The sequence below is a fragment of the Carassius auratus genome, chromosome 19 (assembly GCF_003368295.1).
Source record: "Carassius auratus strain Wakin chromosome 19, ASM336829v1, whole genome shotgun sequence".
NCBI lineage: Eukaryota > Metazoa > Chordata > Actinopteri > Cypriniformes > Cyprinidae > Carassius > Carassius auratus.
The window spans coordinates 16,563,648-16,579,110 of record NC_039261.1 but is presented as its reverse complement, the minus strand read 5'-3'; the positions used below and the strand labels follow the sequence as shown (position 1 = coordinate 16,579,110).

Here is a 15,463-nt window from a genome sequence, read left to right as displayed (position 1 = left end):
ATCACCTTATTTGACCATTTGAATTTATTTTTTTAAGAAGACTAAGTAAACTCTTTGATAGAGGAAACAACCTGAAACTTAAAGGGATACTTCACCTAGAAATGAAAATTCTGTCATCAATTACCTACCCTCATGTTGTTTCAAACCCGTAAAACCTTCCTTCATCTGGACACAAATTATATTTTTGATGAAATGCAAGAGCTTTCTGACTTTCATAGACCACAAGAGAACTATCACATTCAAAGCACAGAAACCTAGTAAGGACTACGTTAAAATAGTCCATCATGTGACATCAGTGGGTCAACCTTATTTTTATGGAGCTAAGAGAATGTTTTTGTGTGCAATCAAAAAAATGAATTCATACCATGATGTGTGTGCATTCCTCTGCTCGTAAACAAGGCGCAGTTTACAATACCTTGACACGTGCGTCGTGGTACTCTCGATAATAGAGGTGGACTGTCACGGAAGAATAGACATTATTTTGCTTTCTTTGTGCACAAAAAGTCTTCTTGTACATTCATAAGATAACATTTAAACCACTGATGTCACATGGACTAATTTAACAATGTCATTTCTGGGCCTTTACTGTGGTAGGACCCTTGCAGTCTATGCAGGCTCAAAAAAAAAGCTCACGGATTTCATCAAAAATATCTTAATGTGTGTTCTGAAGATTAACAAAGGTCTGACGGGTTCAGAATGACATGCAGGTGAGGAATTAATTACATAATTTTCATTTTTTGTCTGAACGATCCCTTCCACGCTTGTTGAAAAACATGAAATGCAACATCATGTGCGATGTTGCTGCAAACCTGGACCCTGAGTCTCTTGCTAAAGCACTCGACTAAAAGATACCTTTAAAAGTCCACTTCTTAACATATTTAACACCACCGTTTTACAATAATTATATAAACGTGTGATTAGAAATAAATGCACTTATACTATTGACTTATTCTGACTGGTTGTGAAAGACTGGAAACCCGTATCTACTCAGCAGTTAGTGTTAGAGCAACATGTGCAATTGAAATGCACAAATAACTCTGAATTGATTGTAACTGAAATGCGCAAGTAATCATGTACAATTGGGTATTATAACCCACCGTCTAATTAGTGTTATTTCATAACCCCAACACCTACCGTAACCATTATTTAGAGTTTACACAATGGCATTTCAAATAGGGAGCATGCTTTTATTAGCTAGCAACAAAGCCATGTATCAAGGGCATAGACAGATTACACAATAGTTGTCATGGAGACAGAATTGCCAATAAGAGGCATAATTCTTGTACAGTCACTTGCAATAATTGTGTCACAATTGCTCGTCTCTTTAAACAGAGGTTTTTCATATCTTCAGGATTGTTTATAGGCCCTGGTACACTTTTACAGAGATCCACCAGTGTATCTACATTCGCTAGATGCAAATGTGAACATAAAGAAGAGCAGTCCTTCATAACCATAACCTGATGATTTATTTATCTGATCCCAGATGACTTGCAGCGGTGTCTGTTTTGCCACAAGAGGCAGTCATGAGCATTCTCCCAGGCCCCTTGAGTGATAGTTTTCATTATCTGAGGATTTGCATAAGGCACTGTTGAGTTTCTAGCACGTGATCAAATTTTCAGCGGAGGAACGAGGCTTTGCTTTATCATTCACAGATCCACAGAGACCCAGATCTGTCCAAAGCACAGATCCCTCAAATGATGGTTGTCATGGAGACAGAGCTTCAAGTGAGGAGACAACTGAACTCTAAGGGGCGATTATGCCTCAACGGAGTACTGTATACACATAAGTATCATAACTATATGCATTATATGAGCCAGCCTGAGATTTTGTGTAATTACTTATTGTCTTGTCTGTGCAATGCTATATGTAATATGTAAATGTATGTATCATGTAAACCTGGTAACTTTGCCTATATTCATGCAAGAACACCAGAAAAGGAGTTTAACATAACTATGTGTAAAGCATAACTTGGCAAAAACTTCACCCAGACATTTCTTTGTAAATGCATAACTAGAATTATTTCTTCTTTTTGCAATAAGCGTGAAAAGATTTTCTGTGTTACTCAATAACACTGATACTATTGCCTGGACTAAAGTTGTAATTAGGTGTTTTGGAAAATTCCTTTGAATACATGTTGTTTACTGGTTTCACGGTGTGATGCAAGGTTATGTTTAACTCATGACAAGTTGTTGCATTCAGTTTCTTAATGCTGCAAAAAAAAAAAAAAAAAAAAAGGTGTGTGCAGAAGCAAAAGCTGCCTGTTTTGTTTGTTGCTATAAGTGTAAATGCAGCTGTGTCCCTGCCAAAAGAGAAAACCTGGTCATCTACCAGAAGCAAATGTGATCTTATCAACACATAACCAGAATCTCATAAATAAATAGACATCTTTAGTGCATGATGCAATGAACTGTATAGTGCATAACACTCTCGTTTCCCATAAATGACCCATAAATTGCTTCATGGGTAATGCACAGATAATGTGGCCATGTGACATATCTGTTTGCTGCAACAGCTGATAAATTGAACAGAAAAGCGGATACAGAAAACAACACTCTTTGAGTCACTCTATATCCGGTTATACACACAACAACAGATGCAACTTTAAACTTAAATTGTTAGACATTTAGTTATCATTTATATAATCATATATTTAAATGTTAAATAGAAAACTTTTCACCCGCTAAAAGTGTTTAGTAGATCAGGAACAGTGAAAAGGCGTTCCTCAGCACAGTCCCCTCAATCCCAGTGGAAAGGTTTCATTTTACATTAGAAACTCCTCCAGTCATTCACTAATACAGTTTAAACGAGCTCTCTCACTCTTGTGGGTCTACATATTTGAAACGGTCCCTTTGTTAGAAATGAACCAGTTGCTAAAAAGAAGCCAATACAAATTCACTACTTAACTATTTTTCCCAAATGATTTCATGAGAACAGTGTCACCTGGGTGCAATGATGAAAGGCTATTACCATCATACTGATATCAGTATTAAAATGTCTTTTAACCCTATAAAGTCTGTACTATTTCATATTTGACAAACTCATTTCTAAGGCCGCTAGGTTACAAGATGAAAACTTTGCTGAAAAGAAAAAAAACAATCGTCCACAATCTACTATATGCCTTATGTAATCTGATTGAAAAGTTGGTAGCACTTTATTTTACAGTCCTGTTTCTCATGTACAAACTATGTACTTATTATAGTAATTTCAATAACTATGTAATAACTAGGTACTAACCCTGTACCTACCCCTTAACCTAACCCTACCCCATGTAGTTACCTTGTGTTACCAGAACTGTCTTAGATAAATACACTGTAAGTACACTACAAGTACATGGAAGTACACGTACTGTAAAATAAAGTGCAACCGAAAAGTTTATACTTTTCAGCAAAGTATAAGGCCTTTCATTAAAAATTATTTAAGATTTAAGACATGTGAAACATGACTTGAAGCTGGACTTTTTTAAAATATAAAGTAAACAGGTAAAGTATAAACATAATTACTGATAGTGTGCAGGATTTATTCTTTTTTTATAGATTCTAAAAGTTTCATTATATATAAAATATTTTAGTTCATGCTGTTGGGTAATAGTCTGTGATAGTTTGAACTGACAAGTTGATTTGGTATATAGAGAGTTTCTTCTTTTCAATATACATCTCATATGCTACAGAATCTGTGAAAATTTGAATATTTTTCAAAAAATAAGGGAGATCATACTAAATGCATGTAATTTTTTTATGTAGTACTGTCCTGAGTAAAATATTTTACATAAAATATGTATGCATATAGTCCACATGAAGAAAAAAATTGCTGAAATTATTACAATAACCCCATTCAAAAGTTTGGGAACCCTTAGTTCTTAATACTTTGTGCTGTTACCTGGATGATCCAAGACTGTCTTTCTGTTTTGTGATGGTTGTGCATGAGTCCCTTGTTTGTTCTGAACAGAAACTGAGAACTGTTCTTCAGAAAAATCCTTCAGGTCCTGATTCTTCAGTTTTCCAGCATCTTTGCATATTTGAACCCTTTCCCGCAGTGACTGTATGATTTTGAGATCCTTTTTTTTTACACTGAGGACAATTGAGGGACTCAAACACAACTATTTAAAAAGATTCAAACATTCACTGATGCTCCAGAAGGAAACAAGATGCATTAAGAGCTGGGGGTGAAAACTTTTGGAATTTGAAGATCAAGGTAAATTGTTCTTAATTTGTCTTCTTGGAAACATACAAGTATTTTCTGTTGTTTACAAAAATTATATTTCAACAAAATAAGAAATATTTGGACATCTTCTTTGTGTTCAAAAGTCTAATCTTGGTTTTCACCCCCCAGCTCTTAATGCATCTTGTTTCAGTGTGAAAAGATGTATCTCAAAATCATACAGTCACTGCTGGAAAGGGTTCAGATATGCAAAGAACCAAGGGTTCCCAAACTTTTGAATGGGGTTATTTTAATGATTTCAGCTATTTCTTATTTTTTGTGTGTGTTGAGGACTAAATGTAAACATCTTTTATGTAAAATATCTTACTCAGGACAGTACTAAATAAAAAACAACATGCATTTAGTATGATCTCTCTTATTTTGTTAAAATTATTCAAATTTTCACAGATTCTGCAAGGGGTTCCCAAACTTTTGCATGCCACTGTATTTACATAATGTGGCTTGAAATGACAAGTAAAGCTCGTTTCTCTCCTCACCAAGGAGTTATCCCTTATCATTAAAATACCTGGCTTGTTGGAGGCTCTGTTGGGTGTCTTTTTTTACCATTTTGAATAAAGTACTATTAAATAATAGATGATTTGTTCACACAGGTTTACCACTATCCACTGCCAAGGACCAGAGGGACACTCTTTGATGGCAGCAAACAGTACACGACAGTCACACCCTTGACTTCCTGAGAGATGCTGCACTAAAAACTAGCAAATGTTTCCTTTTAGTCACATGGGTAAACCATGTGTCAGTGAAGGATTTACTACATGAATTAACTGCTTGTTTCTTGTTCAGACTGAGACCTTTCATATAACATACCCTGCTCTAAATTGTTGTTTTTTCCTGTGTTTTTATTTAATTTTTTAAAATACATTTTCTACCAAACCTAATTTAACCTCAACACCACCCATCTCACTGAATGACCTTTTTCCAGCTGCAGCTGAACTTTTTCAACCTATTTTATGATCAATCTCCAATACTGATGAAAATGAGCTGTGACGGTGTCTCATCTACTACTAGCTACTCGTGTACTTTTATTCAATTCCCCTTCGAAATGGAAACAAACTTCACGTCATATGTTCTTCACTTAACTATTACTACTCAACAGTTTCTGTGCATCACATTAGAGAGCACTTTCTGTTCATTTCATTTTCATCAGAGTATATATTTAATATGGTTTTATAAGAGCTGCAGTTGGGAAATGCAATAAAACAACTGCTCATATATTACTCAACTTTTTATTCTCTCTCCTCTCTCTCTCTCTCTATGTGTTTAACTACTGAACACGCCCATGTAAAGTGTCAGTGGAGACATCTGCACACGGCTGTCATTGATTCAGTGCTGTCAGACCACTGAGGTACACTGTCTGTCTCTCACCACATCTGCATCCGACTTCTCTCAGTCATGGGGCTTCACCACAAAGAGTTTGAGCAGGCTGGCAAGCGCCCAGGTCTACAGATATGGAGAATTGAAAAGCTGGAACTGGCCCCCGTGCCTGAAAACTTACATGGGAGCTTCTATATAGGTGATGCCTACCTGGTACTCCACACGGTCAAACAGAAGGACTCGTGCTTCTACGATCTGCATTACTGGCTGGGTAAGCATTGCATTTCCTGTCATTTATAAAAGAGCATAGGTCTTTCGAATCAACTTTTTATATATGTACTATGTAGAATATTTTCTGTTACTTAATATTACATGTGACTATGGATTTAAAAAGTAAAATGACTAATCTCAGTAGCTTGACAAGAACCTATATATTCAATGGGGTATTAGTACGGTCAAATTGTATTCGCAAACTATTCCAGAACTGCATGGATAATGATTTCAATGTTATAAAAAAAAAATATAAAAATAATAATAATAAAAAAATAAAATAAAATAAATAAAAAGAAATCGCAGTCACTATTTAAAAGGTTGAGGAAAGACTAGGGCAAATTAACTGACTGATACTCAGATGTGTTCATTGTAAACAAGCTAGCAGATAGACGGAGCAAAGCAGAGTATATGGCCCCTATAAAATAACACTTTTAATCGTGAAGGTTGTAAAGTTTATTCTCAGACATGGGTATACTGGGTCACCTGATGTTAATAATGGACTTTCATTTATTCACCTTCTGTATAATGAGCATGTTTTTAATTTCTGAATTCATAAATGAAAATAGTATTTTAATGCTAATTTCTAACAAACAAGCAAACAAAAAAGCTTTACTGAGTAACAAGTCATGCGGTCCAGCCAACATACGTAAAAAAGATGCAGAACATAAAACAGGAAATGATGCAGAGTTTCAATGTGACATAGATCTAGATTAATAAATCTCTTAAAATAGCATAATTTGACCTTTTTTACTGGCGATGCCTCAGGCATAGTGCTCTAAAAAGCTGTCACAGCGATTTCAAAAAAACAACTTCTGTGGTCAGGTTGCAAAAGATCAGAAAACAGGAAGCTCATGAAGATTTTCTATGGCAAAGTCTACAAGAAAAATATGACTTTAAAGTTATGTTAATGTCACCAGTTTGCTCAAAGAAGATCACAGAACTTTAGAAGCCATTTAGTTGCCGGAAACCATGTGCACTTAATAAAGTGTCCTTCCTCTGCTGAGAGAAAGCACTTCCTTTACTCCATTAGATGTTTCAGAACTGTCAATATCACAGATGATCTGCCCTTGAGTGTATTTGTGACTAGAACCAAACACACACACACACACACACACACAAACACACACAGACAACAGCTTCCATTATAAATCATTAAGCACTTCCAATGCAAATGGATTCCTTAATGATGTTTCTGCCCATCGTGCCTTTCTTGCCAAGTCATTTACCCTAAAAAAAGACTACTTCAAAATGAACAGGCTTTTTACCTCCGACAACACATCTATGGTCACATGCAACAGCTAACACAGCAGGCTTTAAAGTGTAAAAATGTATGCTGGGTGAATAAACACTTTGTATATCAGTCATCATTTAGTGTGAAAACAAACAGCTCAATGTGGTTTGCAAATGCAATGTTTATGCAGCTGATTAACTGAAAGTGTACGAGTAAAAAAACTATCGCTTAACAAAGGAACACTCCAATTTTTTTTTGAAAATAGGCTCATTTTCCAACTCCCCTAGAGTTAAAAAGTTGTGTTTTACCGTTTTTTAATCCATCCAGCCGATCTTCGGGTCTGACGGAAGCACTTTTAGCTTAGCTTAGCATAGATCATTGAATCTGATTAGACTGTTCAAAAATCACCAAAGAGTTCTTATATTTTTCCTATTTAAAACTTGACTCTTCTGTAGTTACATTGTGTACTTAGACTGACGGAAGATGAAAAGTTGTGTAAGGTTGGGGGTTCGATTCCTCGGGAAAACATGATACGGGTAAAAATTGATAGCCTGAATGCACTGTAAGTCGCTAAGCGTCTGCTAAATGCATGAATTCAATTTAATTAATTTAATTTAGGTTCAATGATCTATGCTAAGCTAAGCTAAAAGTGCCAGACCCACCTGACCCAGAGATCGGTTGAATGGATTCGAAAAGTGTAAAACACAACTGTTTAACTCTAGGGGAGTTGGAAAATGAGCCTATTTTCAAAATAGTGGAGTGTTCCCTGAATCTAAAAACCTAAAAGATCCTTCTTTCTCTCTTTGTAGGTAAGGAATGTACCCAGGATGAAAGTACAGCGGCAGTCATCTTTACCACTCAGATGGACGACTACCTGGGAGGAAAACCGGTCCAGTACCGTGAACTCCAAGGTTTCGAGTCCACCAACTTCACCAGCTACTTCAAAGGCGGGATCACATATAAGGTTTGAGACAGTTTATAACCCTCTAGACCTACTCTTGACGGCAATTTGACGCACAACGGCGTATTATTCTTCACTTTACTTCAGGCCGATCTTAGGATACCATAAAGCTACTGTTTAAACTGATGGAAAGACTTACAGTTTCTGCTGTACTGAAAATGTTTCTTAGACTTCACAGTGCAAACGTAGGATTAGTCTTTTTGTTTACAATCTGGGTGAGGTAAAACCTGCTACTCCAATACCTTCCTAGTGTACATAGGACCTTATGTTTTTCACAAACATGCATGGTCTGAGGGGATGTTGTGTCACAGCATGTGTTTGGGGGCATTCAACTCCTCAATGTTGCAATTGGCCTCAGAATGAAAATGACTCACGGGTTTATAAATGGAAAAACCAGAAGAAAGAGCAGGAACGTTTTAAAAAATATTTTCCAACCTTTTCAGGCCGGAGGTGTGGCATCAGGGTTTCATCACGTGGTCACCAATGATCTTAGTGCCCGCCGACTCTTCCACATCAAGGGCAGGCGCACTGTCCGGGCCACAGAAGTGCCTCTCGCCTGGGCCAGTTTCAACAATGGTGACTGCTTCATAGTTGATCTGGGAGCGGTAAGATCTGCAACAAACATACAAGCGACTGTGTTAGTCTTTTTAATAGGATATTTAAACCTCATTCACCCTCATGTCGCTCCAAACGCATGTTTAGACTTTTTTTTTTTCTTCCCATGGAGCATCCATGGAATTATTTAGCAAAATGTCTACACTGCACTTTTCCACAGCGAAAATGGAAAACCGCAGCTGTTGATGTATAAAAAGACATCCACACACATAATAACTTATGCACTGTATTCTGAGTCCTCTGAAATCAATAGCTTTTGTGAAACGTAAGTAATTTCAAGCTAAAGATAATAAAATTCATTGCAAAATACTATGCAGTGTTTAAACACCATCACCTTTGATTGCTAAATGACTTACCAAATTCATTTTTTGAGTATTACTCTACAAACTTTTTCTCCCTTCAAACCTTACAGTTTTTTATTACTCTAAAGAAATGTCATGTATTACACTTCATTTTCCATAAACAATAACTGGCTGGTTCACTTGTGCTGAGAGTATTTAATTTCCTCTCTGTATGCACTTCGGGTGGGTTTGATTGATTTGGATTCCTGTCAATTTACTGACAGTCAACATACAGTGTAGCAAATGTTGTGAGAGCACAAGGGCTGAGCCACATCTCACACCTAACAACAAAGCATTTTTTTAAATTGCTAACAGGCTCTTGCTGATGAGTTACAGTTTGCAGGAAGATTAAACGCGACAATACCAAATGACTAAAGTATTTGACAGCACACTTAGTGCTGAGTGCTTTCTCACTTCTCCAAAGGAACTTGCAGACCACAGTCAAATAAACAGAACAGACACTTTCTGTCTGATACCTTTCCACAATGACAGTGTAAAAACAACTATATGGTAACATTTTCAAAGGTAGAGGTGGTAAAAAAGATTTCTTAAGAAATTGTGTCACAGACATAATTACCAAGAACAAAACAGAGGCCAATGTTTTCCTAAGAAGTCTGCTAGACATGCTAGGATCACAATTAATTAAACCTCTTTCTGAAACAGACGATCTACCAGTGGTGTGGGTCTAAGTGCAACAAGTTTGAGCGCCTCAAAGCTGCACAGGTAGCTACTGGCATCCGAGACAACGAGAGGAACGGACGAGCCCAGCTGGAGGTTATAGAGGAAGGACATGAGCCTTCAGCAATGACTGAGGTATCAAATAAAACCGCCCATCAAACATCTTAAGTATGGATGAATTTGCATGGAATACAATCTTAAGCATCTAGAAGTACTTAAAAGAGCTTATTTGTATCTTTCATCACTAAGAATTTTACAGTTGAACCAATGTTTGCTATGGGATATCCGGTTAAGCTGGAAGGTTTGACATTTTCAGACCTTGTCTTTGCACATCACAGGTTCTCGGTGAGAAGCCTGAAATCCCTGAAGGTGACGATAATGAGGATGTGGTTGCAGACATGTCAAACAGGAAAATGGCCAAACTTTACATGGTAGACGAGTCTATAAACTTCAGTTTAATTAATCTTTATGCAAAATCTAATAGAGACATGCACACAGACACATGCACAATGTAAATGTAACAGGATATTATTCAACTGCACTTAACAGGTATCAGATGCAACTGGGAAAATGCAAGTGTCGCTTGTGTCAGATGAAAATCCGTTTAACCAGAGTGACCTGTTGTCTGAGGAATGCTTCATTCTGGACCATGGAAAAAGCAAAATGATCTTCGTGTGGAAAGGTATTGGTAAACTGAATCCGTTAAATTAAGTAATTGTGGAACTAATCTTACTGAGATTCCTTCACTTTATATTTTTTGATGATCTAGGCCGCAACGCAAATCCAGACGAAAGGAAGGAGGCCATGAAAACAGCTGAGGGCTTCATTAAGCAGATGGGATATCCTGCCAACACCCAGGTTCAGAAACATTAGATTTGTGTATATGTTTTGCAGCATTGTTTACATTACATTCACTTGAATGAGTGAGCCAAAATCTGCAGGACGTCAACCCTCCAGGAACAGTACTGGAAGGTTCTTTGTAGTACCTTAAGGGTACATCAGGGGTAGATGATTGCTCCAAGATGTTGTATGCCTAAAAGATAAAATTTGAGCACTTTTTTTCAGACAGGGAACATGTATAGTATTATTTGGGTCACCCAGGTCTTTTTGTCTCTGCACACAGATCCAGGTCCTTCCAGAGGGTGGAGAGACGCCCATCTTTAAGCAGTTTTTCAAAACCTGGAAAGAGAAGGACCAGGCTGAGGGTCTTGGCCGAGTGTATGTCACTGAGCGGATCGCCAAGATTAAGCAAGAAGAGTTTAATGCCTCCAAGCTGCACGAGTCTAATCACATGGCTGCTCAGTACAACATGGTTGACAATGGCACTGGAAAAACACAGGTAACAATTTGCATACAAAAGATCAGAGATATTGGATAAGTTCAATTATACTGGCGTTCTAAACTGGGTTCCAGTTGGTCACATGGATTCACTGTATTGACCCAAAAAGTGACCTCTATTTGAGAGCACCTTAAGAGGACATCATTTCAAAGCAATTACAGATTGTTATATATCTTTCACAGGATGAAATCCACCTGTCCCAACATGTAAATATAATTGATAGATATTCTTAATCTGGTCTTGTTTCACAGATTTGGAGGGTGGAGTGTGGTAGCACCACAGGTGATACCAAGGTTCCTGTTGACCCAGAGACATATGGCCAGTTCTATGGAGGGGACTGCTATATCATTTTATATACCTACACCAGAGGAGAAATCATTTACACCTGGTACGCCTCATAGAAGTTTCCAGAGGGGGAGTCAAATCACACACAAAAAGAATCAAATTAGGCTTATCGCTCTATGCTTCCACCCTCAGGCAAGGATCCAGCAGCACAATAGATGAACTGACAGCTTCAGCCTTTCTCACCGTTGAACTGGACCGTTCGCTGGGAGGAAAAGCTGTTCAGGTGAGTGGGATTTGAATTTTATCTATATACTAATTTGCTGACTGTAACTGGGGCTGGATTATGAACTAGATAAGTAGGGCTTCAAAGATGTCCAGCAGCCCTGACTGGAAAATCTAGAAGAAGACACAACTAGGCTAGAGTTGCTGTCTTATCATGGTTCCCCATCCCATGTCCATTCAGGTGCGAGTGACTCAAGGAAAGGAACCACCTCATTTGCTGAGCCTCTTCAAAGAAAAGCCTCTGATCGTGTACAAGAACGGGACTTCTAGAAAGGGAGGACAGGCACCCGTACCTCCAACCCGTCTCTTTCAAGTGCGCAAGAACCTGGGCACCATTACACGGATTTGTGAGGCGAGTCCTGGTTTATAAACTCAATGCCCAGAAACATGAAAAGTCCTGAGCTGGACCAATCCTGGTCATTCTGAATAGGACTGGTTGATCATCAAGTGCAAGGTGGTGGAGATCTGCTTGATGGTCCAAAAAAGTGTTCATCTTTGGTTAAGCTGACCTGTTTTTTAAGTGTAACTTCAATTTAGATATGTCCCTTGAGTGTGTTGGTTTGTGGTCTAACAGGTAGATGCTAAAGCATTAAATTTGAACAGCAATGATGCCTACCTTCTGAAGTTACCCGAGGGGGATGGGTACTTGTGGAAGGGGAAGGGGGCCAGTGAGGAAGAGGAACGAGGGGCAAAGTACATGAGTGAGAAACTTAAGTGCAATGCCAAACCAGTTACTGAAGGAAACGAGCCAGGTATGGCCAATGCGCAATAGATTCAATTCATTGGTAGGAGTTACAGGGGTTACTGATGACATTTACATCTTTTAACCTTTACATACTTGTTGCCCATTGAAAGAGGACTTCTGGGAAGCTCTGGGTGGAAAGATGGAGTATCAGACGTCTGAGATGTTGGAGAGCAAATCTATACCACATCCTCCCCGCCTGTTCGCCTGCTCCAACAAAAGTGGAAAGTTCATTGTGAGTATCCTATAGACCCGGATAAGAGAGAGCCCAAGTCCAGTTCAGTTTCACATTAAGTTTTTGCTTTGAATACAAATTTTGGATTGGGATCTATGCTTAAAATGTAAAATATGTCTTGGCTTCCTGTGTTAACTGCTCAGATACTGATAGATACTGGCAAACTGTTGTTTGGGCACTAAACATGCATCTTAAAACTATAGATTGAAGAAGTACCTGGTGAGTTTAACCAAGATGACCTGGCAGAGGATGACGTCATGTTACTGGATGTCTGGGAACAGGTGATGTTTCTTTATGACTTCCTCCGAGATTATCTCTAAGATTCAAAAGACAGCAGGTGTCTCTAATTAGATTTATTTTAGCCTTCAAAGATATCTCCTGACTTTCATGGATTAGCGTGTGCCACTGATCCTTGATTTCATCTCTCAGGTGTTTGTGTGGATTGGAAAGGATGCCAATGAGGTGGAGAGGACTGAGTCTGTAAAATCTGGTGAGGTGTCTCAGGCACACATCCCTTAAAATGGGTTTCTTCATAATCTGAATAAAAAACAGAAACCCCTTTAAATTTAACAGGTTCAGCAGCATACTAGAACAAACCACATTATTCTCACATGCAAAATATATATTTTAAATTATGTTATGTAAAATCATGAATGATGATGTGCTCTCTTTGTAAACTAATAAACGTAGTCATACATATTTTTGAATAAGTATTTGTACCTTTGCAGCAAAGACCTACATTGAGACGGACCCATCAGGTCGGGACAAGGAGACATCTGTTGTGGTGGTAAAGCAGGGACACGAGCCCCCTACTTTCACCGGCTGGTTCCTGGGGTGGGATGCCTCTCGATGGGACAGTGACCTCATGGCAAGAGCAGTGCAATCACTGCAGGTTTAGTGAAATCCTGAAAGTCCTAAAGTCAATAGACTTGACTGGAATGATAAAACAGAAAGCTGTTACTGAGGCATGACAAGCGGAATTGGACTATTCCATTAATATACTAAAAATATACCATATGTCCAACATGTAAAGATACTCAACATACATCAGATCTAAAAGTTGTGTATTTCTCTTTAATTTGTTTCGACAGATTTATATATCTGCTCTGGATTTCAATAAGCATGATTTCAAAACATACAATAAAATAATTAATACATAAAAAAAATGTCTTGTCTCAGTCAAAAATCACGTGCCAACTGATACTTCCAGGAACACTATGCATATCATATAAGCACACTGATTATAATTAAAGAAATGTACATTTCAGTGTTAAAATTTCATCACACCCAATGAACTATTTGAAAATATGTACTTTTTTTGGTACAAGCAAATTGGAAGTAGCGGGATAAAATGCTGTAATATTATTTTAAAACCATCCTGCACAGGCTGATGCATCTTCAATATAATTACTCAGTGAATATTGGAACGATGGTTAAATGTGTATTGAGGGCTTTCAATGAAGATGCATTGTACGTGGGCAACTAAATGGCCTGGTCAAGTGCATGATACACTCATAATTAAAGTCATTAAAGAAGGATCAAATACTTGTACTTTTAGTTAATCAATTTTACAAGATTGGTTATGATTAACTGGTTACAGTTGTGGCCAAAAATACTACTACTACTACTAATAATAATAATAAAAATGTATCGACTGTAGTTTGTTTCAAGGCAAGGCAAGTTTATTTATATAGCACATTTCGTACACAATGGTAATTCAAAGTGCTTTATATAAATTAAAGTAAAATAATAATTAAGGAAAATAATAACAATAATAAAACAAGCAATTTTAAAACTTTTAAAATTATAAAGAAATGTACTTACTTAAAATGAATTTTTAAAAAAGAAAATGTTTTTAAAAAATAAAAAAAAAAAAAAAACCCCAGTAAAAATATGCAATCAGTTCGGACATTGCACAGTGCTCATTCAATAAATGCACAGCTAAACAGATGGGTTTTGAGTGTAGATTTAAATGTCACTAGTGTTTTAGCACATCTGATGTCTTTTGGAAGCCGATTCCAACTGCGGGCGGCATAGTAACTATAGGCAGACTCCCCATGTTTTGTGTGAACCCTTGGTATTTCTAACTGACTCAATCCTAGTGATCTGAGTGCTCTGTTAGGCTTATATTCAGTGAGCATATCTGCAATATATTTCGGTCCTAGGTCATTTAGTGACTTATATACACGATTAAAAGTACATTCAAAATCAATCCTAAATGTAACTGGAAGCCAGTGTAAGAACCTGAGGACTGGGGTGATATGCTCAGATTTTCTGGTTCTAGTCAGAATCCTGGCAGCAGCGTTCTGGATGAGCTGCAGCTTTCTAATGGTCTTTTTGGGAAGGCCGGTGAGGAGCCCATTACAATAGTCCACCCTGCTGGTGATAAAGGCATGAACAAGTTTCTCCAAGTCTTGACTGGAAACAAAACATCTAATTCTTGCAATGTTTTTTAAATGATAGTATTCTGATTTAGCTACCGCTTTGACATGACTACTGAAACTAAAGTTTGTCTCCAGAATCACACCAAGATTCCTGACTTGATTTTTAGTTGTTTGACCCCTAGACTCAATGTATGCATTCACCTTGAAATATTAATCTTTGTTTCCAAATGCACTGACTTTTTTTCTTGTTTAACTGAAGAAAGTTCTTGCACATCCAACTATTAATTTCATCAATGCCTTGTCAGAGGGAGTCAATGGGGCTGTAGTCATTTGGAGATAAGGCTAGGTAAATCTGGTATCAACAGCATAGCTGTGATATGCAATTTGGTTCTTTCTCATTATTTGACTTAGTGGGAGCATGTACAGGCTAAACAAGAGCGGTGCAAGAATTGACCCTTGTGGGACTCCGCATGTCATGGACGTCCACTTAGACTTATGCTCTCATAGACTCACATAATAGCCTCTCCCTTCTAAGTATGATCTGAACCATTTGAGTACCATCCCA

The 15,463-nt window shown here is 37.6% G+C and overlaps 1 protein-coding gene across 1 annotated transcript; it reads left to right on the top strand.

The window, feature by feature from the left end:
* The first annotated feature begins 5,516 nt into the window (after nucleotides 1–5,516).
* Nucleotides 5,517–13,683, top strand: scin (scinderin). The gene is made up of 16 exons (XM_026289171.1): nucleotides 5,517–5,803; nucleotides 7,846–8,000; nucleotides 8,441–8,602; nucleotides 9,617–9,766; nucleotides 9,970–10,062; nucleotides 10,181–10,313; nucleotides 10,401–10,489; nucleotides 10,755–10,970; nucleotides 11,222–11,358; nucleotides 11,448–11,538; nucleotides 11,719–11,889; nucleotides 12,112–12,289; nucleotides 12,393–12,514; nucleotides 12,718–12,795; nucleotides 12,944–13,004; nucleotides 13,243–13,683. The coding sequence occupies exons 1-16, from the start codon at nucleotides 5,611–5,613 to the stop codon at nucleotides 13,410–13,412; spliced, it is 2,199 nt and encodes a 732-aa protein (XP_026144956.1). The 5' UTR covers nucleotides 5,517–5,610; the 3' UTR covers nucleotides 13,413–13,683.
* The last annotated feature ends 1,780 nt before the right edge of the window (nucleotides 13,684–15,463 follow it).

Coding starts and splice junctions, on each gene's coding strand:
- scin (XM_026289171.1), top strand. CDS start 5,611: ATGGGGCTTCACCACAAAGAGTTTGAGCAGGCTGGCAAGCGCCCAGGT. Junction 10,063..10,180: donor AAATGGCCAAACTTTACATG/GTAGACGAGTCT, acceptor TGCACTTAACAG/GTATCAGATGCAACTGGGAA. Junction 11,890..12,111: donor CCATTACACGGATTTGTGAG/GCGAGTCCTGGT, acceptor GTGGTCTAACAG/GTAGATGCTAAAGCATTAAA.